The following is a 25436-nucleotide window of genomic DNA, read 5'->3' on the forward strand; positions in this document are numbered from 1 at the left end:
AGAGAGCAGATCATTCAAAACAGCTGCTGTGAAGAATGGGCAGAAAAGTTTACTCAAGGTCTCCTGGAAGGATGGGCTGGCAGAGGTGAGGGCCAGCTGAGTACGGAAACCATGACGGGGACATTGAGGCACAAGGAGCTAAGAACTTGGATATTTTGTAGGACTGGTTTGAGGTTGTGAGGTTTTCTGCACAGCCCGCATGTAAACATGAAAAGGGTTCATGCTGGCCCTGGTCCAGGGTTGTGTTTTTTGAAGTGAATGCCAGAGGAACAGGGCACGGGAGGTTGATGAGCTGGACCATTGCATCTGGGGTGGGGTGTTGTTGGGAGGAGGCCGGAGGGTTCTGATGGGACAATCAGAGGTGTCAGCAGACTGGAGGCTCCTGGGACACTGAAGATAGATGTCACACAACTGAATACGAAGAGAGCTGGAAGAAAAGGAGGTTAGGGCGAGAGAGAGGATTGTTCATCTGAGAGTACGGAGATGAAACGACTGGAGATGGTGACATGGTCCAAAATGTGCCATTGGAATGGACGGTTGAAGTGGAGTCATTAGAGTCAGGGCTTCAAGCTCATGCGAGGCTGAGGTGTGTCTGGGTCGATGATACGGAGTAGAAGTCACACAGGATGGTGTCACGGTTTGGAGTGTAGCAGAAGGTTGTGAACCAGGTGCCTGGGGCCCTGAGGGCGGCAGGTGAGTCTGGAAGGATGGCCAACAGAGGACAGCGTGCCCAAAGGATCTCGTAGACATTTCTATCACGGGCAGGAAGTGGCAGCTGTAGGGGGCGGGAGATGCTGGCTCACCCCTGACCCTCAGAGATGTGGCATTTGGGAGAGTGATGTCGTTAGGACACAACTAAGGTTCACTGAAGGGGGAAGGCAGAGGGTGAGGGAGTGAAGAAGTTGAGGATGAAGGTGTCATGGAAGAGAGCACAGGAGAGAAGCTTGGGATAGAGAAGAGGACTGAGAGCAGGCACAGAGTCTGGGAGAAATAGAAGACCACTAGCTGGGTTGATATTTCTGTAGAGTGGTTAGGAAGTGGACTTTGGAGTCAGGCTGTTTGGGTCTGAATTCTTGACCCACCACATAGAGTAAATTTCTCAACTTCTTGTGCCTCAGTCTCCTCATCTATAAAATGAGCATAATCATAGTATCTGCCTCATTGGGCTTTTTTGGGGGGATTAAATAAAATAATCCATATAAAGTCCTCAAATTAGTGCCTGGCAAATAGTAAGTGCCCAGCCAATGTTGCCTTCCATCTTCCACCATCCTCACTGTCTTCACTGTCACCTTGGGTAGGATCTTTGCTGGGCCTGGAAAACCAAGGGATAGATCAGGAATGGAGGGGAATCTCCCAGCTCCCATCCCTCCCTCAGACATGAAGACTCCTGGATTCTTAGGGTCTATGATTTGTTAGGTGGTACCTGATGAAAGGGGTGGGATGTGACATCCGCTAATACAGAAGCACAAGCACGAGACAGGGACATGGTAGGCAAACTTCATGGAGGAGGAGGCAGTTGAGCTGGGCCATGGATGAGGAAAGGTATTTCAAAAGATGGTAGCTCTCAGGAGAAGAAGCCAGGATGTGGATGGAAATGAGGCCGAGGGTGAGGCTCCTGTGAAGGAGGCAGGAGGGAGAAAAGGGAAGGGGTGGCCAGGGGCACCAGACCAAGGAGCTCCGACTTTCTTCTGAGGTCCGTGGGGGTCAACCACAAGGGTTTAAGTAAGTGGTGACTTAATCCTGATGTGTTTGGAAAGATCCCAGAGAGCATGTGAGTTGGAGGGAGAGAATAGAGACTGGAGACCAGGCAGGAGGCAGGGGCAAGGGTCCAGGTGAGAAGTAGAGAGGAACAGATCCAGGACAGAGCAGCCAAGGACAGATTCAGAAGCCATCACAGAGGAAGCCAGAAGAGACTTGGTAACTGTTGGGGGCCTGCAGGGCTGATGAGAGGTAAGAGCAAGCCGGAGGGAAGTCTGCGAGGTTTTGGGCCCACGTGATTGCAGTGCAGACCATGCTGTTCAGCTTTGAGAAAGACGATGCTGAGTTTAGCTTTGGACTCTCTTGGGGTAGGAGACAGCCGGCCCTTCAGGTGGGTACCTTTTGCAGGCAGGTGGGAATGCAGATCTGGTGCTAGGAGTGGCGACTGAGTAGGAGCTGTTGGCACAGTGGGAGTGGGTAGAGAAGGGGAGTTGGGTATGCTGCTCACCTGGGAGAAAGCATGGAGACCCATGGGCAGTCAGCACAGCAGGGACACAGGGGTGTCTGGGACAAGGCTCTTGCCCCCCAGAGCTCACAGCATCCTAGGGGTGCTAAAATCAGGGCTCAGGATGGGCTGAGGCTCCATTGGTCAGAGGTTGGAGAGACCCAGAAGAAGTAGCTCTTCAGATGAATCTTGAGGGATGGAAGATTTTAATTGCAAAATAGTGACATTCTCTTTCTTCCAGCTGACAGGATTCCCAGTTGATGTCATGTGTGCCAAAATGTATGCAAGTGGGTGTACAGGAAAGTATGTATTTGTGACCATGGACACATGTATAGGGTAAAAACTCGTGGTTTTGGTGTGCATGTGTATGCATGTGTGCACACATATATGTGTGTGTTTGTGCATGTGCACGTGAGTGTGTGAGCATGTGTGCTCAAAGGCAAACATGGGGTGTGTGAACAGGAGGAGGCTGATGGAGGCCTTTTCTGTCTGGGACCTCCACTTCTGCCTCCATTTATTGCCTTTCCCATCCTCTTTAGCCTCTGGGAAGGGGAGGGCCCTTAGTCTAGTGCGCGCATCTCTGAGTTCAGTGTCAGGAGCCTCCTATCTTCTCCTCTTTTGGCTCCCTTGGAGCTATAATCTTCCTCTCAGACCAAATGAGATGTTCTGATATTAATGTAAAGGGCAATTTGGCTTTTTGCCATCCCCCATTCCTTCTGTACATGGGCCCTGCCCCTCCAATGCTGGCCTATAGGCTACCTTTTCCTCCTGAGGGTCACCTGCCTGCCTGGGCAGACCTGTTGGTCCAGGTAGGAAGTAAGGTCCAGGATTGAGGGGGGACAGGTCTGGGATCCCGGGGCTGAGCTTGACCTAGGGCTCCAAAGCCCAGTTGGTGTCTTGCTGGCCAGGACTCCTGTTGGGTTAGAGAGTGCTGGAATGGAGGAGGGTCCTCTAGCTTTGGAGAGACCAGGACCTCTAATTCAGGCATGTGCCAACTATGGCATGTCTGAGTCTGGTTATCCATTGCTTCTCTGCCAGGGCATGACACCCACCACCACGAATCCATGCTCAGGATTGTGAGATTTATTCACAAATGATTCTAGGGCCAGTGGGGTGCTAGGGGAACTCTGGGCACCCAGCTCAAAATGGAATTGTTGCTGTTCCCTCCTTTGTGGGCTGCATTTTTCCCTTTTCCAGGATGGGTGCTACCATGCTGACTGACTGCTGATGACTAGGGTGCTTTTAACATTCAAGAAGTGTGCTACACCCAGAAAGCACCTCCTAAGGCCCTGACACCAGGAGGATAGGCCCCCTTGAATTCTCTTTGCAGCCCTCTCTTCTCCTCCCTTGCCTCTGGGGCAGGCCGCCTCCCCACTGTGATGCAAAGTTGCCAGAAAGCCTTGTCCGTCTCCCACAACCCACTGGGTGCCTAACACCCCAAGAGCTTGAGAGAATCCCAAAGACCTCTCCGAATCACGTGTCTCGTGGTCTTCAGCAAACACTTCTCTTTGAGCCTCAGTGTCATCTTCTGTAAAATATAGGTCACAGCAGCCATAGTGCTGGTGTGAGGGTTAAATGAAGTGACGTATGGAAAGCACAGTCAGTGCTCCATACATGTGAAGTATTTGGGGGTCTTTATGGATAAAGGTTTTTCAGTCACCAGGGAGCCTCCAGCGAAAAAGCCCAGGGACATTAAGGAATCACTTGAGACTGGGAACAAAGAGGGACCAGGGAGCTGAGCATGCCAATGGGGAGGCAGTTGCCAATTTCCTTCGGCTCAGCCAGCAGAATGGGGCTGGTGTGCCAGGCTCTGTCCATGGTGCTGAACAGCATTTTTGGCTCTGGCAGGGCTGGGCTTTCAAAGATCTGTGCAACCATCAGGCGAGGAAGAAAGGGTTGTCTGCGAGGCCAAGGACAGTTCCCAAAGCCCAGCTCCTCTCACCTCTTCCAGAAATACTTTCCTGGCTTCACCCTCCCAGGCCACCAGGGTCCCACCTTTTCAGATGCCTGGGCTATGTGGGATGGATTCTCACATCATCGCGCAACTTTTCTTCTACCCAAGCCTTGTCCTCTGACCGGATCGTGAGTTTCCTGAGGCCAGGGCATCTGTATGCTGAGGCAAATAGGTTCTGTCATCTGATTGGTTAGGGGACATTGTGGTCCTTTCCTTCTGCTACTGGCTCTCCTGGGTCCGATCCCACTCCCAGTAGACGCTTTGCTTTGACTCTTCGCTGGAAGATTTACTCTTCCCCCTCTCTCACTTCTTTCCTGCAAATTTGTTGATTTGAATTGTTTATTTACTCATTCCATAATATAGCCAGGCATAGGTCAGAGCATTTTACAGATCAATTCATTTCATTCTTATAGCAATTCTGCTAGCTCAGTACTGTGGGTATCCTCATTGATCAGATGCGAAACTGAGGCTTGGAGCAGTTAAGTAACTTGGTAGGAGATGACAGAACAGAAGTCAAACTCGGGTTGGCTGGCTCCAGAGCCTGTGCTTCTTCCCACCATGTCATGCTGCCTCTTGAGCAGCTCTGCAATGCCCCAGGAGGGTGGTTTGTGGGGAGGAATGCCCCAGGCTTCTGACCCCAGCCCAGATCAAGCACCAGAAATATCCCTGAACATCTAGAAACTCAAGATTCAAACAATTAGTCAGAATGCAAGGAAATGGGTGTTTTTGTCTCATGTAATTTGGTTTTATGAAGACCACTAAATGCAAACATTCTCCTGTTAATTACTGTCTCGAATTTGGTCTTTAATTGAGGGAACTAGAGCTGGGGAGACTATAGAAACCCTCTAGAGTGGCGGGCCTGCCCGAGTCAGCATTCCTACCCGCCTTGTGCCCGCTCTGTTAATTTTAGAAACTCTTCCAGCCTGGGTATATTATTAGCTTTGTGTACAGAGGGCCACATGGCCCTCAGTGGCCTCTCTATGCCACAGTATTTTGGGTTTTGTTTTGTTTTTCCCAAGAGATTAAACAAAAAGGAATGACGGTGCTGTGTATACAGGGGTGTCTGTGCACTGTGGTATGAATGGGGATGCCTGTATGTGGCATCTGATGAGTGTACACAGCTGTCTTTGAGCTGGGCAGAGAGTGTTTCAGCTCTAGAGCACTCCGTAGAAGTGGAAACCATTCTCCTGGGGCCCACGACTCATTAGCAGATGTGCCATGTCCTTTGCAGTGGGGAGTGAAGGCTGGAGTGGGCCCTCAGGCCTTAGCTGGGTTCTCCCAGCTGGCACAGGGGTATTGGGGCTGGAGAAGAGGTGGTAGGTCGTGATGCGGGGGAGGAGCTGAAGTTGACCTTTTGGCACCAGCCTGAGAATGAGATGCCTTAGCCCCCAAGGAGCACTGACTGAGGCCGTGGAGGGCTTGGCTTTCAAAGGAGTTGTGAGAAGCTGCCATCCCCTGGGCTGTGTGAAGTGGGACAGCCGCCTCACCCACCTTCAGTGAAGTGGGCCCTGCCCTCTCCTTGACTCACAGTGCCATTTTGAGTCTGGGAAAGAAAACAATTTGCTGTGAAGTCATTTCTTTGCACACCTGGAGGTCTTCAGGCAGGGGCATGCTGGTTTTGCGGTGGGACCCTCGGAAGACTTGAGGAAATCTGTTTCTTTCTCTCCTGCTCCCTTCCTCTTGGCTTCCCTGCAGTAGAGAATTAAAGATGGACGAAGGGTTATTTCTCCTGGGAGAGGACATCCTTATATCTGCCTGACTTTATCTGTCATTGTGTAACTGTCTAAATTAATAGCAGAGGGAAACAGCTCTGCAGTGCAAGTTTTTGGTCTTTGGGCTGGCCCAGGGATGGATGATGCTTGGGTATGTCCTTGGAATGATTGGCCATACCTTCTAGATGTGGACTCTGTGCCTAACTGTGCTGTTTCCACACTCCAGGAGGTCTCCTGCGGAGCCAGGTGGGAGGTAACCCAGTGCAGACCTGTGAGTCGGCATTGTACTTCCTCACAATTGTCAACCTCTGAGGCTTTGCCCTGAGCATCCCTGTTGATGTACCTCAGGAAGGACTTGCTGGTGTTTTGAGGCCTCAGGAACAATGATGCTGGAAGCCCCGGGGTGGTCTCCCTCCGTTGTAATGGGTGATCTCTCTCTGGTGCCTGAAACCCCCCATGAATACTTCCTGCCTTTGGTGCTGTCACTGCCCCTCCATGCCCCATGTTAGGATGCAAACTTCTGGGGGAGGAAGATGGTCAGACACTTTGACTATAGTGGATGGACTAAAGGGAGATGCCAGAGAGCCCATGTGAGAGAGGGCCGTATCAGAATTATCAGACTCATTGCACAGTAGGGAAGCAGGCCCAAGTAGGGAGTGCACCTGCCTGGTGTGACACGGCCCATCAGTGACGGAGCCAGGGGTGGAGCCTGGGCCTCCTGCCTCCTAGGTGGCTTCTGTATCTGCACCTTCCCTGCTCTCTGGTCACGGTCTGTGGCTTATCTGCCTGACAGTCTGTCTCAGGCCATTGCGGACCCTCAGGAGGATGGAACAGCCTGGCCTGAGCTTAGGGAGGTGCGGGGGAGATGTTCCTGTCACTAAAACAGCCTCTTGCTTCTCTCTGGATGTCACTGTTTGGTTTGCTTTTCAGCCTGACTCTCATCGGGGGTGGGGATGGGAGGAAGAGGCTCGTCATCGGGGAAGCTAACAGAAGGGCAGGGCAGAGGGTGTCCTTCATGAATGAAACACCTCTTTCTGTGTCATTCTCTGTGTCTGCCATTCTCCACATCTTGCTGTGGTACCCACTTGCTCATCTCCCCAAGTGTCTTGGAACCTTCCAAGACTTCTCTCCTTCTCCCATTTTCTCTCCCTTGGAGATTTCTCTCTCTTAGTCCATAACTATTCCCCTCTCTCCTCCTGGCGACTGACCCCCTGTGTCTCTGGGCAGATTTTACTGGGACCTGACCATGCTGCTCCTGATGGTGGGAAACCTGATTATCATTCCCGTGGGCATCACCTTCTTCAAGGATGAGAACACCACTCCCTGGATCGTCTTCAACGTGGTGTCGGACACCTTCTTCCTCATCGACTTGGTCCTCAACTTCCGCACAGGGATCGTGGTGGAGGACAACACGGAGATCATCCTGGACCCGCAGCGGATTAAGATGAAGTACCTGAAAAGCTGGTTTGTGGTGGATTTCATCTCCTCCATCCCCGTGGACTACATCTTCCTCATCGTGGAGACACGCATCGACTCGGAGGTGTACAAGACCGCCCGGGCCCTGCGCATCGTCCGCTTCACCAAGATCCTCAGCCTCCTGCGCCTCTTGCGTCTCTCCCGCCTCATTCGATATATTCACCAGTGGGAAGAGGTGAGTGGCCTGACCCAGACCTCCTGGAGGAAGAGCAAATCCCCTCGGGGAGCGAGGGACCAGCCAGTAATGTCAGAGAGTTGGACATGGGCTGTCCAATTGCAGCAGGCACGCCTGCTCCAAGAGGACAAATGGTGGTGATTTCTTGACCTCTTCTGTGTTAGATACTGCGCAAAGCACTTTACACAAGGTATCCCATGGAAGTCTATAACAACCATAGAGGGTAATATATAGGCAGATGTAGGTACTCATTTTTCACATGAGGAGACTAAGAGACAGAAAGATCAAGTGACTTACACAGGGTCACACAATTGGTAATTGGTAAACCTGGACTGTGGATCTGACCAACTCCAGAGCCTGCCCTGGTTAACTGCCGCACCATTCTGTAGGGGCTGCAAACTCAGAGGCTGTTGGGGCCAGGCAGGAAATGTGAATGGGTGAAAAGGGCCAGTTGGGGGACGGTAGAGGGTGTGGTAGACTGGAGAGAACTGGAAAACACATCTTCCATCAGTACTGGACAGCCTCTACTCAGCTCTTGCCAATTGTTGCCAAGTGGGAATGGGCCCAGGGTTGCTAGATCTACAGATTTATCATAAGAAGCAGAAATCTGGATTTTTGTACAAATTTTGTAAGCAACTATCTTAGGTAGGTCTGGAGCAGATCCTGAGACAAAGATTTGCATGAAAGTGATTTTTGGGGGGAAGTGTTTACAGGAAAATTTGGTAAGGGAGTGGGGAAGAGGGACAGGGAAAGGAAGGAGGCCAAGCAAGGGAGGGGCATCAAGCAGAGTCCCCTGGAGGGTGACTTTGGCCCAATCCTATGGGAGCTCTGGGGACAGTGTGCACCGTACCTTGGAGCTGTCCCAATCAGGGCAAAGGAGTTGGAAAGTTTACACCCCCTCACCTGTCAGTCATTGGTTCTGGGCACTTCCAGCCCTCAGTGCTAGCAGCCAAAGCAGTTTCCAGCAACCTAGGGCTGGCCTCTGACAAAAGACGTGGCTGTGGCTACAGAGAGGAGCAGGGAACTGCCCTGGAGTCATGTGCATAAAAATTGTAAAGGGACCCTAGTGGCTCTGGCACTGGTACAGGGTCTACATAAAAAAATGGTAAGAGAACTGGGTGGGCCAACACCATTCTGAGCTACCCCAACTACTCCATGGGCTGAAGCAGTCATCTGCAGGTGGAAAGAGGATGGCGAAGGGCTGTGGTTGCAAGAGGAGCTTACGACCTTGCCGGGCGCTTTGCTCTGTGTCTGCTATCCACCCAAGTTACACGATTTGGCAGCAGCAGCAGGCAGGCCATCCTGGAGATACCCGGGGATGGGGAGAGATGTACCTTGTGAGACAGCCCACTTTGGGGTCTGGCGCAGGCTATGGAAGCTTCTGCAGAGGTCCATTTCCTGTCACGCCTCCCTGCTACACTACTGATCTCCTGGCCTCCAGGACTCCTTCTTGACTGGACAGAAGTTCCCCTGCTCGGGAAACAAAGCCCCCACCCTCACCCCCAGCAGCAGCCTGGGCCCCAGCATGTGGCACTCAGGGCTGATGGTTGGGGCGCAGGCAGATTCAGGTCAGAGGCGTCATGAACACTCGTGCTGCAGGAGAAGTGCCTACACCAGTTTGGCAGAATCACTGCGTGGCAGAAATTCTCTTTGGCTTAGAAAATTTGCATTTTTCCTGCTGACAGAGGGGCAATGACTTGCCCAAGGTTACGCAGTGGACCTCTGGAGGAACTGGGGCAGATACATTTAACTGTCTTGGCTCCCAGCAGTGTGGCAATTCCTGCCTGGTCTAATGGGAAGCTCGTGAGCTTTGGAGCTAGCATGACACATTTGAGACCTTAGTTAAAATCCTGGTTCCACACTGCCCACCTGGGTAAACTTGGAGCCACCTTGCCTCTCTGAGCCTCGGTCTCTTTATCTGCAAAATAGGTATAAATGGTACCTGATATTTGTAAAGGCCTTATCTTGAAGCCTGGTGCAGAGGAGCCATTTAATAAATGCCCCTGCCTACCCAGTTGTTTTAGTAATATTTCATTGGCTCCTCACACCTAGCTGGCAAGGTAAACAGGGAAGGATTTACTATCCTGATTTTTCAGGCAAGGAAACTGGGAATCAGAAGGGTCAGCTGCCCCAGTGGTGGGATTTTTTACCCAGGCCTTCTATCTCCTGGTTTCATGAACTTCCCACTTTCTTAGATGAAAGGAGAGTGACTCTGATTCGATTATCATTCCCTCTGTGGGCTGGGGTGCACCTCCGATGGGTGACTGGACTGTGTTCACTACAGCAGGCACTCCCTGGGCACCCACCTGTGCTCTGTCCTGTGTGGGGCTCTGGGGACCAAGGAGGTAGGGCTGACTGCCAGCTGAGACTGGGAAGGCTGGGGGGTTGTAGGGTAAGGTGAAGAGTTCTGTGTGAAGGTTGAGTTCGAGGTACCTGTGGGACATCTAGGTGCAGAGAGATGTTGGCAGGTGGGTCTGAGCTCAGGGCTGAGAGGGGGCAGTACCCATGGGGGAGAGGGGTGGCTGGGGCCTCTCTGAGTGGCTGTGAAGGAAGATGGAGGCATATTTCCCTAATGCCCTGACAGCCTCGTCTCCTGGTTTCTGTCCCAGGCGGAAATGCAGGACCAAGTTGGCTCCTCAGGCCCTGAGAAATCCCCAACCCTCTGTTTGCCTTGGACCCACAGCTGGACTGTCATTAAAAGGAGAGCCTTGGCGGCACTTTCTCCTCTCTGGCATAGATTCATGTCTCCAGACCCCAGCCCCCTGGGGGTCCACCTCACTCCCCCCTTAGGCCTGGGCTCTGGGGCTGTGGTATGTGGTGGGAGTTGGCAGAGTTGCCAGAGGCTGGGCAGGGTGAGCTCTGGGACACAGCGAGGCTCCTCTTGTGCCGGGAGCTCAGGTCAGGGGCTTCTGTCCCCACTGGCCCTCTGGCCAGCCTACCGTCTGGGCTACCTCGAGCTGGTCAGGCAGGGTCTGGTCCTGGCCTCTGGGGTAGGCAGAGGCCCCAGGAGGCCTCGTGTCAGGCTCTGGACGTTGCTACTCAATCTTGCACAGGAAGGGAGATCCCAGGAGGCCAGATGGATGACTCTTCTCCCCTCCACATGCAACCTTATTTCTCCTACCAGCTGGGGAGGAAAGTGCTTTGAGCTGGTTTCCGCCGGGCACACCACCCAGCAAAGGGCTCCCACCAGACCCCTGGGACTGGATTGGGGTTTCCCAGGTGGCCCCAGGAGCCCTGTCTCCAGATCCCTAATAAATAGCCTGCTCCAGCCCCAGGGCTTCTCCCAGCCTCAGTTTGGCCTGGAGGTGGCAACAGGAATACCCCTCAAGGTTCCAGGTCCACAGGAGACCTGGGGAGGGAAATATTTAATAGAGAAAACCTTGCCCAACCCTGTTCTCTTCCAAGTCCCTATGTGAACCTCTTTCCTTCTTTGGGCCTCAGTCTCCCTGACTGTCAGGCACGTGCTGATGTTCTCTGAGGCTATGGCTCCCTGGGGCTCAGTTCCTAGCTCCTGTCTCCCTTGGCGAGGATTATATTAGCTGATCCTGAGAACATTGTTGTGGTCCGCAGGTCCTAAAGCAGGAAGCCCCAGTGTGGGGGCTGGGGAGTTTGCCTCCCACAGAGGAGGAAAGCCTGCCCAAAGTCCCCTGGAGAAGCTGTAGAGACACTAGGCTCCTGACCCCTGTGCTTCAGCTGTTTCTCCCAGCCCAGCCCCCCCAATAGGAGATTTCCAAAGTATTGGGATTCAGGGTAGGGGAGTGGTCTGGGGCAGGTGCAGGCACCATCTCAGGGGACACCAGCCTCTGCCTCCATCCTGGGCAATCTAGGTCAGCATCCTCCCTCCCAAGCCTCTCCCAGCCAGGCCTCTCCCCTCCCTCTGAGGTGTGAGCTTGTTACAGGCACAGAGGCTATTGTTAGATACCATGGTTGCCCCTCCTTTGGATGTTCCCCTGCAGGACCCAGCACCCCAGCGACCCATCCCAGAAGCCTCTGCTCTCCCTTGGCAGCCTGGTGTGGAGGAAGGAAGGAAGGCTGGAGGCGGGAGGCCTGGCCAGGGCGGCTGCATTGGCCTTTGATGAGTTCTCTGTGGTCCTTGATTTCTCTGTATCTCTCAGAATCAGATGTTTTGCATCTATGAGAAATGGGGACAACACAGAGGAGTGGTCTTAGAAAGTGGGGCTGGTCATCCCTACTGGCCCCTGGAGGGAGCCCAGTGTGTGACCTTCAGTCCAGCTGCTTCCAGGCTGTGCCCAGGACACACATGCACCAGCCGTTCTCTCCGGCCTTGGATTGCTGTCTTAGATGAGGACACTTGTTCCAGAGGCACAGGTGGAAGTTTGTTCTTCTTCCTTGAGGAGAAAACAAGTCCCTGGGAGGGAACTCCACCAAGCCCCATGAAGAGGCCTTGGTGGAAACTCTGTGGCAGCCTGACCTCCAATTTCTGGTCTCTCCTCAGGACTGAAAAACCAACTCTTTGTTTGGAGAGCTGGGAAAGAGAGGGAAGGAAAGGAACCAACATGTGCTAAGTGCCTACTGTGTGCTGGCTGTGGACATTATCATGCCTGATCCCCAAGACAGCACTGGGAACTGGCAATTACTGGCCCATTCCTCAGATGTGGAAACTGAAGTTCATAGTGCAGAAGGCAGTTGCCCAAGGTGGAAGAATTGTTGCTCTGTTCTTACACTGCAGTTGAGAAATTGCAGAAGAAGTGCCATGTGGGGCAGAGTGAGGTGCCCAGGCCGCCCACCTGGTGAGGCTTGCAGTGGCCTGGAAATGAAGGTGCTCAACCCTCACAGGCAGAAGCAACATCATAAACAGGGGTTTTAATAAAGTATAAAGAGCATGGCAAATATTTGCCCAGTGCAGCTGACTCACGGGTGGCCACGGCCCTAGCCTGCAGGAGAGACACTTGAGTGTTTAGCAGCCTCTCTCAGCAACGTCCACCCTTACTCTCAGCAACTGCGTCCTGGGTTCTATAGAGTGCTGGGGGTGGGGCGAGTGTCCTCACAGTCTAGGGCACCCTCCTATCCTGAATGGATGTGCCCTCCACCAACTCGTCCCAGGAAGCTCAGACTTTGCAATGTTGGTCCCTTTGGCTTTGCAGGATCTGAGAACTGTCCACAACACCCTCCCCCATCTCCAGCAGCCACTTCAGTGTCTGCAGCCTTCTTCACCTCAGTACCAGGCCCCCTCGCCACCAGGCCCTCTGAAGGTCACATAAGTCTTTCCACCTGGAGGAAAAGGCTTGATTATTCCCACAGAGGCAAAGGCATGTTCCCTGTGGGCTGCATCTGCCCAGAATGGGTGCCTTTTCCTAATTCCACTGCATACACTAGCAGCAGCCATGCTCACCACTGTCCCCTCAGTGTCATCGTCACCTTTCCTTTGTCACGAAGCACTTCTCAGTTCCTTAGACCCTACCACATGCTCTGTGCCATATTCATTGCTGAAATCACGATAAAAGCAAAATTAGGCAAAGATTTGATCTTGGAAGAAGATCAGTTATGAAGAAAAGAAAAATATAGGAGATGCAAAAGGAAAAGAAGACATTGCATAAAAATACACCAACCTCGATGCTTCTGTCTTTAAGACCCAGTGTATTGTAGAAAGGAGCATTTGTTGCGGGCTGTGACGTGACAGTCTGTGACACTTTCTAGATATGGCCTGAGGCTTCCTTTAGGTCCAATATGTTATCCATTCATTCATTCATTTAGGCATACATGCATTTATTCAGGCAATCAACAAATGTTTCTAATGCCTACCTATGCTAAACACAGAAGAATACAGAGTAAAAATATAGAAAAGACCCCTGCCTCATGGAGCAGTATACAAGTAAACACACATCACTTTAGATGGTGAGAATTCCATGAAGGAATAAATCAGGGGGAAGAGTCCTGATGAGGGGTAGGTATATTAGTCCATTTATGTTGCTTATAATGTAAATACCTGAAACTGGATAATTTGTAAGAAAATGAAATTTATTGCTTACAGTTTTGGAGGCTGGGAAGTCCAAAGTCCAGGTAGCACATCTGGTGAGGGTCTTCCTTGGCAGTAACGCAGGGGTCTCACATGACAGAATGGCAGAGCAGAGGGAGAGCTCCTCATGCACTCTCCTTTTAAAGCCCCCAGAACCACGCCCACTATTCCAAGAATGTATCGATACGTTCCCAAGGGTACAGTCCTCACAGCCCAATCACCTCTTCAAGGCCCCACCTTTCAACTACTACAGTAGCATTTCCCACCCTCTTAACACTGACGGGATCAAGCTTCTAATACATAAAACTTGGGGGACACAATTCAATCCATATCAGTAGGGAAGGTGAGGGCCAATAGCTATGTCACACAGAGGGGTCCAGGAAGGCCTCTTTATGGAAGTGGCATTTGAGCTGAGACAGGATGATGAGAAGAAGCTGGAAGAAGGACACAGGCAGATGGAACAGCAAGCCCAGTACTGAGGCCTTGGGACAGGCAGAATCTGGTTTGGGGCACTCAAGGACTTAAAAGGCGGCCAGCGTGGCTGGAGGTGGTGGGCCTTGGGCAGGTGGGGTGGGCGAACAGTCAGAGGCCGGGACACTGTGGGCCACTAGGTACATGTTCCCAAGTCCCTTTCCTGGGTGTGACTCACTTCCCCAGCCAGACTGTGAGCTCTGGGCCAGCAGGGGAGGACTTTCTCCCTGGCCCCCACATGGAGGGGCTTTATCAGGCAGTGACACAGGCTGATCTCCTAGGGACATGGAGTAGACATTTGGGTCCCTCTGAGGGTACTGCCCTGTGACCCAGGGGAGAAGGGCCCTGCTGGGTCCACACTCTAGAGGGCCCCCCTCCCACAGTGAGGAGTCTGGGGGACTCTCTGCAACTCTTTCTAGACCACACTCGAGTCCCCGGGACCCAGCATTTCTGGCTCAAACATCTCCAAGCTTGTGTCCAGGGCCTGTGCAAGTCATGTCACAGGTCTGCGTCCTGAGGGGACCATCCTGCTGCTTTGCACACCCCTGAACCTCTCATGAGTAGCTGATTGTGGGGGTGGCATGGATGGAGATTGGCTGTGCCTGGGGTCCCTTGCTGTGGGACAGAGTGCGGGAGAGGAGAGAGGTGGGCCATGTTCTAGTGTGGCTTTCTGAGAGTTCTGATTTTGAGCCTAGCCCTCCAGGGTGTTATGAGGGTGTATTCTGTCAAAGTAGGAGAATAGAATGTATTTTCTTTAACAGTTTGTCCCTTGTGATTTATAACTTTAAATATGATTTGTTCAATTCTATTCACCCCCTTGTCCTAGATGCTCCAATATTAGGGGCAGTCCTGCCTCTGTTATCCCCAGCGAAGGACTCAGCCAAGTGCCTTGGGGGAGCTGTCATCCTGCTCACAGCTAACCACTGTCTCTGCCACCAGTGGCACTGGCTGTCTAAGTCACTTTCCCGTCTGTGGCAAAGGGCTGGGTTCTGAAGGCTGGTATCTCTGTCTGCTTAGGCTGCAGTAACATAAATGCTGTAGACTGGGGAGCTTAAACAACGGACATTTATTTCTCACGGTTCCACAGGCTGGAAGTCTGAGATCAGGTCGGGCTCCTGGTGAGGGCTCTTTTCCTGACTTGTAGACAGCCACCTTCTCACTGTTCCTCATGTGGTGCAGAGAGATCACTTCTCTTTGGTCTCATCATATAAGGGCATTAATTCCATTCATGAAGGCTCCAATCGCATGACCCGATCACCTCCCAAAGGCCCCATCTCCAAATATCGTCACTTTGGGATGGGTTTCAAAATATGAATTTGGGGGAGGAAGGCCACAAACATGCCATCCATGGCAGCTGGGAAATGAAGGAGCTTAATAACAATGACCCCATCAATGCATGTATCTCAGGGCCCAAAGCACTTTCCTAGCCTGTTTAATTTCTCGCACAACCCTGAGAAGCAGGGGGCAGATGTCTGGCTCATTTTCTTTGGGGAGGCTAAGGTGTGGTGGAAGAGGATGCCAGGTGCTGGGGACTGTCATCTGTGAGACTGTGAGTGGTCCCATGTTACTCACCCTCCCTAGCCCCCCAGGGTTGGGAGAGCAGAGGAGCTGGTGGCATCCTGGTCAACCAAGAGTTAGAAAGGTTAGTGACTTGCCCAAGGTCATAGAGGTCTTATGTTCACCTAAGTGTTAAAGAGGCAGAAGTGGGATTTTCCCCCAGAGTCAGCGCTGGGGGCTCTGGTGCCCAGGTACCTGCTGGGGTGCATGGTGAGAGGCTGGGGAGAGCCTCATGGGCTCAGGATCCAAGTCCCTGGAGCACAGCAGTGGAGGGATGGGCCAAAGGCACTGGCTTCATATTCGGGTCTGCTGTGCATCCCAGACACAGTGCAGTCACAGACGGGACCACCTGGTCTCAAGTGCCCACTGTTCCTTCCGGGCCACAGCAGACACTGGGATGTGTCAGCTTAGCCAAAAGCTCGCATGCTGCCAGCCCAGAGCTGGCTTCTGTGCCCCAGTGGTGCCAGACTACAGGGCACAAGCATTGTCCACAACATCCCACTGTGTGCATGGCTTATGGAGGTGAGACGCTGTGGAGTCCCGCCTGGCCCTGGAACCAGCTCGCTGTGTGAATCTGAGGACATCATTCAGCCACTTTGGGTTTGAGTTGTTTTGTCCACAAAGTGGAACTACTGAAAACCACCCTTCCTTCTCAGGGCCAATCTATCTAATATGGTGGCTGCAGGCCTCAGAACTAGCAGACCTGGGTTCAAAATCTGCCTTTTCCACTGCCATCATGATTTTGGGCAAGTTCCTTTACTTCTCTGAGCCTTGGCTTAAAATGGATTAGCAATATCTTCAGCAAAGTGTTTTTTTTGAGTTTAACAAATAAAGACTGTGAAATCACGTGCTCACACTCAGGTATGGTGTTGTCCCCATCGTCACCAGGGCCATAGGGAAATGATGGGACAGGCTTGACCTACCAGGCTCTGTGAACGTTTGCAATGTCCATTTCATCCTTAAAAGACTACCTAGCCTTTCAGCTGGAGTATTCAGGGTCATGTCTTTATGGGGGCACAGGTGGTATGATGCTGGCGTTTGTGAGCATTCATCTGTTCTTTTTCAAAACCTAGACCCAGGCTAGGCCCACATTTCAGAAGAGGAAACTGAGGTCACTAGTATCAGAAGATCCTGCTACGGGGCTGTAGCCAGAAGACCACTAAATAGGGGGTTGAAATATCTAGGGTCTGTCTTTTTGGGCCTCCATTTCCCCACCTGAAATGGGCTTAAACTAGTTCAGTATGGCATTTGACAAGTCCATAATTTTGACCCAAAGCCCCTCTCCAGGAGGGATGTCTTTGCCTGGGAATAGTATGGAAGGATCAGAACTGGGGGTAGGTGGCTGGGGTCACCCCCTGACCCTCAAGGTCTCCCAGACCAGAGGCAAGGCCAGAACTTCCAGAGACCTCCCTTCAGACTTCTCTCTACCGTCCCCTACTGCCCTGTCACCATGGTAACCCCGCCGGGAGGAGGGCAGTAGAGCGGGATGCTGGGATATGCCCACCCTTGCCCTGCCCAGTGACACTGTAGCCTCCCATCTGGAGTTACAGGAGTGGGATGGGCAGGTGGCAGTAGGCTGGGCTTCAGGGTATTGTACTTTATTAAACTGTAAAGGAGAGCATTACTGCTAATACATATTAACTAACCATAAAGATTAATTATTAATAACAACTTATTAATTAATAATGGTTTACGATTTATTGAATACTTCTACACCTAGTACTAAGCACTTTATATGTGTGTGTGTGTGTGTGTGTGTGTGTGTGTGTGTGTGTGTGTGTGTGTGTGTGTGTGTGTGTGTGTGTGTGTGTGTATATAATTTCTTTTGACAACCCTTTCAAATAAGGATTTTTATCACCATTTTCCAAATGAGAAAACATGATTAGAGAGGTTCAGGGACTTTCTCAAGGTCATACAGCTAGGAATTGAATAGAAAACGGGCCTGGGATCAAGGTCTGTCTGATGTTGGAGCCTATGGGCCTGTTCTGCTCCCTCTGCAGTTTCGTGGCTGCTTTAGGCAGGGCCCGCTGCCACTGTGTGGGTCCTGAGAGTCTAGTGGCAGATTTAAGGAATCATCATACCCCTGGTATGACTACAGACCATGGTCCCCTGAGGAGCCTCAGGCTGCCTGGCTTTTTTCCCTGGTGTCTTCACGCCCTATGCAAGCTGATGAACTGGCTTCTCTGCTTACATCTGGGCTGCATGGGGCTCCAGGTATCCATCTTCCACCTGTCCCAATGTTTGGACCTTCATGAGAGGCCCCCACATCTGCACAGATGCTGGAAGGCATCCCTCTCAGCCACTGCAGCCTGCAGTCTGCCTCTCCCGGGGCCTGGCCTGATGCCTTCCCACCCCAGCCCCAGCCTGGACTTGCACAGAGAGGGCACTCTGCTAGCATGTTCGGAGCAGTGCCCACAGCAGCGCAGGGTCTGGCCGGTAGGGGGCTGTCGCCTCTCCTGGCCACTCACCTGTTGGGGCCAATCTTTCCACCTCTGCTGGCAGATCTTCCACATGACCTACGACCTGGCCAGTGCTGTGGTGCGCATCGTCAACCTCATTGGCATGATGCTCCTGCTCTGCCACTGGGACGGCTGCCTGCAGTTCCTGGTGCCCATGCTGCAGGACTTCCCCGACGACTGCTGGGTGTCCATCAACAACATGGTGGTGAGTGCCCAGCCCAGCCCTCTGGGCCATGGGTCAGTTCCAGAGGTGACAGGGAGGGAGGGGTGATGAGGTACAATGGACAGAGTAGATTGACAACAGGATCTCCTAAGCTCCAGCATGTAGGACCCCAAGGTGCCAGCCCAGTGTGGAAGGGCACATAGCTCTACCCAGTGCAGGTCCAAGCACTTGCTGCTAGTCCAGGGACCCATTCACAGGACTCTTGGCTATGAGCTGTCACTTCCACCCTCTTGTGGCCTCGATTATGGTTGGGAGCCTCCATATTTGGTGCTGATTTCACCAAGGGAGACCAAGACCAGGGTGACCTTGGATTGTGTTGGGTGTGGCAGAGCTGGGCTGGTGGCTCCTGTTCTCCTACCTCCGTCCTCAGAACCTGAGCCTTTAAAAGCCAAGCCTGAGTAAACAGAAGCCTGCAAGGGCAGTGTTAGCAGCACAGCAGACTTGCAGATTGTGCACTGTTCCAGCAGTGGTGCTGGGCAGCTCCTGTCCCCCAAATACACATGTCTTGGTCATGGGTGGAGTTCTGAGCAGGGGCTGGGCAGGATGGAGGCTGACCCCTCCCTACGCCTCCAACTGTGTGGACGGGTGGGAGAAGGTGGACTCGGGGCCATGGAAGCCATAGGGCAGAGTCCCCCCAACCCTCTATGGACAGGGTGGGCTCCTCGCGGGGCAGAAGACCCCCTGGAGCCTTTTTCTGCCTCTGGAAAACCCCTGCCTTCCCTATTCTCCCTCCCAGTCAGTTTGGTTTGGTCTGAAGGCAAGTCTCCAGGGCCCCGGGGGAAGAAAACAGCTTTGAATGAGGTGAAAGAGACCCTGAGGCATCTTTCAGCATCAAACAGGCTTTACAAAACAGCCTTTTGATGAGCTAAGTGTAAATGAATCGGCCATATGGATTGAATTTCCCCTGTCCTCAGAGGCTCAGCAAGAAGGCCAGAAGCAGGATTGGAGGCTCTGGGGGCTGCCCCTTTTCCCAAGGCCAGGGACCCAGGCCCCTTCCACCTAGTCTGGACCTCCCCACCCCCCACCCCTAGTCTGAATTGAACCACCAGACCCGAGGTACTAGCTCAGCTTAGTCCAGGACTGTCTGGGTGACCTTGAACGTGATCCATGGGCTCCGTGCCCTTTTCCAGGTGCTGGGAACAGCTGGTGTCCGTGGAAGTGCTTGGGGCCCTGAGCAGGGGCCCTGTGGGTCCTTCATTGTTGCTAATGCATCTGCCCAGTGAGCAGAGGGACACTGAGGAAGCAGCCAGTGCAGGGGCCCAAGGGGTGTCCCCCTCATTTGGGGCCATCTCTTCTGTGCATGAGGGTGAGTGACAGGCCCACATATGCACTAAATTCAAGCGATGGCCCTTTTGAGCCCAGTGTTCCCACACTGAGCCTTCCTTGAGACAAGACTGGCTTTGGAGACAAAAATAGCCAGGAGCCTCCCTCCCTGCCTGCCTCCTCCCGTCCCCACGCATTGTGTGTTCCAGAGAGTCCACCTCTGGGGGCGGTGGGAGGACAGCTAGTGGCTGAAGCCCTGGGCGGAGGTGAGCAGGGTTCATGCAGGAGGCGAGTTAGCTCAGCAGCTTTAGGTTTTGCTCACCCAAAATGAGGACAGTGTTTTCAGCTCAGTCTGCCAGAGCTTGTCCCCCCAGGGGGAAGCATATCTGGTTTTATAATTGAGGTCAGTGGGGAAATGGGCTTCACTCAGCAGCTGTTTAGGGGGTGGGGGCTGGAGCTATTTCAGCTGGCTCTGGGCAGCAGGGTGCTCAGCCTGGAGCCTTTTCGCTACTCAGCCAGGAGGCTGCAGGCTGCCCATGGGTGCTGAGAGGTCAGACAGGCTGGGCTGGCTCCCTTTGCTTTGCTGGGGCTTCCAGTCCTATCCCTGCCCCCACAGCAAGAGGAAAACCTCATGGGGGGCTCGCTGTCACCACAAGTTGCCAGTATGGGCCTCGCTGCCCCTCACCCTAGGCTTTCAGCCAGCAGCATTGTTGGGGAACCCTCACCTCAGCCACTGGGAAAGAGTTAGGTGGAGGGTAGAGGGAGCCAGAGATTTTTCTGGGTGCTAGTGAGAAGGGCCTTCCCATCCCCCATTTGTGTGTCCCCCTGTGTCTCTGTCTGCAGAACAACTCCTGGGGGAAGCAGTATTCCTATGCCCTGTTCAAGGCCATGAGCCACATGCTGTGCATTGGGTACGGGCGGCAGGCACCTGTGGGCATGTCCGACGTCTGGCTGACCATGCTTAGCATGATCGTGGGTGCCACCTGCTACGCCATGTTCATCGGCCACGCCACCGCCCTCATCCAGTCCCTTGACTCTTCCCGGCGCCAGTACCAGGAAAAGGTAGGTAGGAGAGCCATGGTTCATCCAGGGCTCTCCCAGGAGGACCTGCCCATGGGAACCCCCACCAGGCCCTCAAGTATCCACCCCTGTGACTGGGACTCCCAGTATGAGGGACAGAGAAGGAGGCAGGGGACACCTCTTAGATGAGAAGTGCTTCAACTCTCTGGCCTTGAACCTCTGAATGTCTCTTTATCCATAGCCACCCTTCTTCCTGGTGTAACTGGGGACTGTCTTCCTCCTGGCTGAGGGACCAGTGCCTTCCGTGTTGCTGATCCAGGAGGTCTTGCTCGGCCTCTCAGCGTTTGGCAGTTACCATTCCCTTCTTGGCCTCTTGCTTCTTTCTGTGACCGCACACTCTCGGTTTTCCTCCTGCCTCCCTGGCCAGTCCTTCTTGCCCTCTTTTGTTGCCTTCTTTCTATTCTCAGTCATCCCTTGTTGGAGTCCCCAGCGGTCTAGGCCTGTGCTCTCTGACCTTCTATCTGTCTCATTGTCCTGGTGTTATTATTTCACCAGCCCCACATGCTCTATGTCCACCTACGCACAGTGGGGCCCAAATGGTGCACTGAGCCCACCGCATTTCTCAGCACCAGGCTGTTTGTTTGATGTCTCCCTGAACACCTCAACCTCATCACGTCCTGCACTGGAACAGTGTCCCCTGGCCTCTCCACTCTTCCCCATCTTGTTAGTGCATGCCAGTAGCACAGACACCCTGGCCAGAAACCACGGGCCACCCTTGCCATCTCTCTGTCATTAATGCCTACCTCAAAACAACATCTCCCTTGTCTTCATCCCAGTGGCCTCTGTCCACCCTAGTCACCAGCTCCTCCCTCTCCCCTTGGTCACTACAGCAGCGTCCTAACTACAGTGGCCAGGAGCTGTGGTCCAGGGCCTCCTCCCAGCTTCTCCACGTGGGCGTGTTCCTTCACATCTCTGGACCCCATGTCCTCACCTGCAGGATGGGGGTGATATGTGGCGTCGCGTCATAGGGGTTGCGAGGGGTGAGCGAGCGGTGTGCACCTCGGCCCCGCCCCAGCACGGACTAAGCTGTGCGGCGTTTGTCAGCTGAGCAGGCCCCATGCTGCCACCTTCCACCCCATTCTTCACACGGCAGTTAGAGCAGCATTTTAAAAAATCTCAGTCTGGTCATATTGCCCCTCTGCTTAAAACTCTTCTGAGACATCACATTGCTCCTGAGGTGGAGATGAAGTCCTGACTGTGTTTTCTCAGCCCAGCGTGTAAGGGCCGTAATCCGGCCCCCGCCCCTCTCACGCTCCAGCCCTGCCCTGGGCCTCACGCCCTGTATCCTGCCGGCCTCAAGGGCTAGACACGGGCTCCGGCCTGGAACTCCCCTCCCTGCTTTCCACCTGACATCTTCTCTTCCTTGCTGAAGCCTCCTGTGACCCAGTGAGCCACCCACCCATCAGGTGGCCCCGTGGCACCCTCTAATTCTGCTCCACCACACTCCTGTAATTATTTATTAATTCTATGGAGCTGTTGTTTAATGTACATCCTCCCTCTCCAGGCCGTGGCTCCACAAGGGCAGGATCCAGGTGTGTCCCTCCCCGTTGTATTCCAACAGTGACAGGCATGTGGCAGGGCTCAGTCCTTATGGACTCACTGCCTGCCTACCCCAGGCACTGTCCCCCAGTGGGGTGACTGACAGATGGCAGCCTTTCAGGAGGGGAGGCCCAGGTTCCACCTTGCCAAGAGGAGAGCTGGGGAGAGCCTGCAGAGCTGGGGCAGGGTAGGAGAGCTCACACTGGGGAGCAGAGGAAGGAGGCGGAGAACTCTAGGCTAGTTATCGTGATGAGTAAAGGCCTGTAGAAGGGTAAAGCAGCACCCTGCTTGGAACAAAGTGCTCTGGGTTAGGAGGGAGCAGGCTAAGGGGGAGGTAGAGAATGAGTCAGGTTATGAAGGTCAGGGCTTCACCCGGGCCCAGGTGAGGGATCAATCTGGGGCCAGCACAGGGCCCAGCCTGTGAACAGGGTTGGGGCCCAGCATGTGGCCAATGTTGGGGCTCAACGTGTGACCAGGATCAAGGATCAGTGTGTGACCATACTTGGTGCTCAGTGTGTGACTGGGGTTGGAGATCAATATGTGTTCAGGGTCTAGGCTCAGTCTGGGACCAGGATCAGGGATTAGTTTAGAAAAGAGTCAGGATTTATTCTCGGGCCAGAGCCAAGCTGCTCGTGACTTCCCATTTGAGACTTTTTCTTATATTATCCTTTAGCTAATAGCTCTCTAAGTCCTCCTGATTCACCCACAAATCTCTCTGAAATGTCTTTCCTGCCTTCTGTCCCCACTGCCTTCTCTCACCCAGACCACTTCAACAAGCCTTAAACTTCTGCCCTGTGTCCAGACCCCACCTCCCCACCGCTGTCTGCTCTCTGTGGCTGTGCGTGTGTGTCGGGGGGGGGGGGGTGTCCCTGAAACACAGCTTGACCTGTTCCAGCTGCCTCTGCACCCAGAGCCAGCCAGGAAGTCACTGCCCCTGGGCCTTGACATAGCTTAGAGGAGACAGAGTCCAGGTTGGCTGGAACAACTTTAGGAAACCTCATTCCCCAGCCCTCAATTGCCCGTTGGCATCTCTGTGCAGCAGCGCTGAGTCCCTGCCTCTCTGGAGCACTAGTGCAAAGAACAGGCTCCCCTACTTCTAAGTGCTCCTGGGGTTGTAGGGACCTGCCTTTCTTCGCGTGTGGGGAAAATCTGTTATTGCCTAATGAATACCTTGTCCTGCTCTTGAGGATCCCCACTCTCCACCCCCCAATCTAGAGACAGATGGAGCACTGTCCACTCTTCACAGTCAGGATGGGCAGGATCATTTCCTATTTTGGCTTGAGCCCTGGGGATTACTGTTCACAAATCTCTTGTACCCAAACATCTATCCGAAGGTCCCTCCTCTGCCCTGCTTTTCTGCAGGCTGGAATTGCTCTCAACAAAATGACTCAGGTCTCAGCCAAGGCCCCATTTGGATACATATCATAAGGTCAGGTGTCCTTGCTTCCGCCTCATCGCAGCCCAATCCTGCTGACTGTGCCACTTTGTTACTACGGGTAGGAAATAACACCTCCCCTCCCAGAGTCAGTGAGGCCTCTCTGTCCCCAGTGTAACACAGAAAAGACAGACGTTCAGAGGAAACTCGATCCACCTGCTGGTCAGCTGGCATCCTGTAACTGGGCTTTGGACAGTCCCTATTGTCTCCTGCCCATCTCTAGGGTATTGAACACAGTGAGGACCAGGCACTGATGGGGCCCCTCCTCCACACCAAGCAGCTGGGAGTCAGGGCCATTGTTTTGGGCACAGTGTGATCACACCCACACCGAGGACCTGAAGTGTCAAGGAACCAAGTTGACCAAGAAAGCCCCCAGGATCAGTGCCCACCTCTGGTCACCAGCATGGCCACAGCAGGTTGGTGCCAGCTGGGACAGTGAGCTGCTGCTTGGAAGTGACGCCCCTCCCTCTCTCCCGGGCCTCAGTACAAGCAGGTGGAGCAGTACATGTCCTTCCACAAGCTCCCGCCCGATACCCGGCAGCGCATCCACGACTACTACGAGCACCGCTACCAGGGCAAGATGTTCGACGAGGAAAGCATCCTGGGCGAGCTGAGCGAGCCGCTGCGGGAGGTGAGCTTGGCAGGCGGGCAGCGGGGGTCGGGGGAGCCGGGCCCTCCTGGCAGGCAGCTCCCTCACCTCCTCCTCCCTTTGTCCCAATCCATCCGTCTGGGGAGCAGGAGATCATCAACTTTAACTGCCGGAAGCTGGTAGCCTCGATGCCACTGTTTGCCAATGCGGACCCCAACTTCGTGACATCCATGCTGACTAAGCTGCGCTTCGAGGTCTTCCAGCCCGGGGACTACATCATCCGCGAAGGCACCATCGGCAAGAAGATGTATTTCATCCAGCACGGCGTGGTCAGCGTGCTCACCAAGGGCAACAAGGAGACCAAGCTGGCCGATGGCTCCTATTTTGGAGGTGAGGCAGCCGGGGGTCCTAGGGAGACAGGGGGCCATCCCGGGAGGGGGCTGGAGAGACACTGAGGAAGACAGAGGCACTGAGGGCCCTTCAAGGCCATGGCCTGGAGGTGGGTGTCTGGGAGCCCACTATAGGGGGCGTCTTGTCAGCTTAGGCTGCTGTAACAAAGTACCGTAGACTGGTGGCTTATCAACAACAGACATTTATTTCTCACAGTTGTGGAGGCTGGTGTCTGAGATCAGGGTGCCGGTATGGTCAGGCCCTCCTCCAGTTTGCAGACCGCTGCCATCTCACTGCATCCTCACGTGCAGAAACAGAGCGAGCTAGCTCTCTGGCCTCTTATGAGGGCACCAGTCCTGTCAGAAGGGTTCCACCCTCATGACCCAATCATCTCCCAAAGCCACACCTCCAAACACTGTCACACTGCGGTTGTGCTTCAACATATGAAATTGGGGGGGACATAAACATTCAGTCCATTGCAGGGGGTATGGTCCCAGAGATGGGAAGGACAGTCTGGCACCCTTTTGGTGAGGGAAGGAGTGGCATCCTGTATGAGCCTGTCAAGGCTTCTGTACCAGGGGGCAGGGACCAAGGTCAGGGTGAGGTAGCCCTGATGGCCTGGATGGGCTGAGCGTGGCCCACCCTGAATCCTGATGTCCTGGCAGAGATCTGCCTGCTGACCCGGGGCCGGCGCACGGCCAGCGTGAGGGCCGACACCTACTGCCGCCTCTACTCACTGAGCGTGGACAACTTCAACGAGGTGCTGGAGGAATACCCCATGATGCGGCGGGCCTTCGAGACCGTGGCACTAGATCGCCTGGACCGCATCGGTGAGGGGGACGGGGGCTGGGGGTGGGCAGGAGGACAGGGCTCCCACAGCATGAGCTGGGCCTACTCCCCATCTCCTTCCTCATGTGACCTGAGCTCTTGCTG

At 53.7% G+C, this 25436-nt stretch overlaps 1 protein-coding gene across 1 annotated transcript in view; it reads left to right on the plus strand.

The window, feature by feature from the left end:
• The window catches only part of HCN4 (hyperpolarization activated cyclic nucleotide gated potassium channel 4), a 44165-nt gene that overhangs the window by 17244 nt on the left and 1485 nt on the right, over positions 1-25436 (plus strand). The window contains exons 2-7 of the mRNA XM_063091706.1: positions 7097-7520; positions 18028-18189; positions 20314-20532; positions 24009-24155; positions 24263-24503; positions 25169-25333. Of these exons, the coding sequence (XP_062947776.1) occupies positions 7097-7520; positions 18028-18189; positions 20314-20532; positions 24009-24155; positions 24263-24503; positions 25169-25333 (1358 nt within the window). The remainder of the gene's footprint in view (positions 1-7096; positions 7521-18027; positions 18190-20313; positions 20533-24008; positions 24156-24262; positions 24504-25168; positions 25334-25436) is intronic.

This window comes from Cynocephalus volans, chromosome 3, assembly GCF_027409185.1.
Source record: "Cynocephalus volans isolate mCynVol1 chromosome 3, mCynVol1.pri, whole genome shotgun sequence".
Classification (NCBI taxonomy): domain Eukaryota; kingdom Metazoa; phylum Chordata; class Mammalia; order Dermoptera; family Cynocephalidae; genus Cynocephalus; species Cynocephalus volans.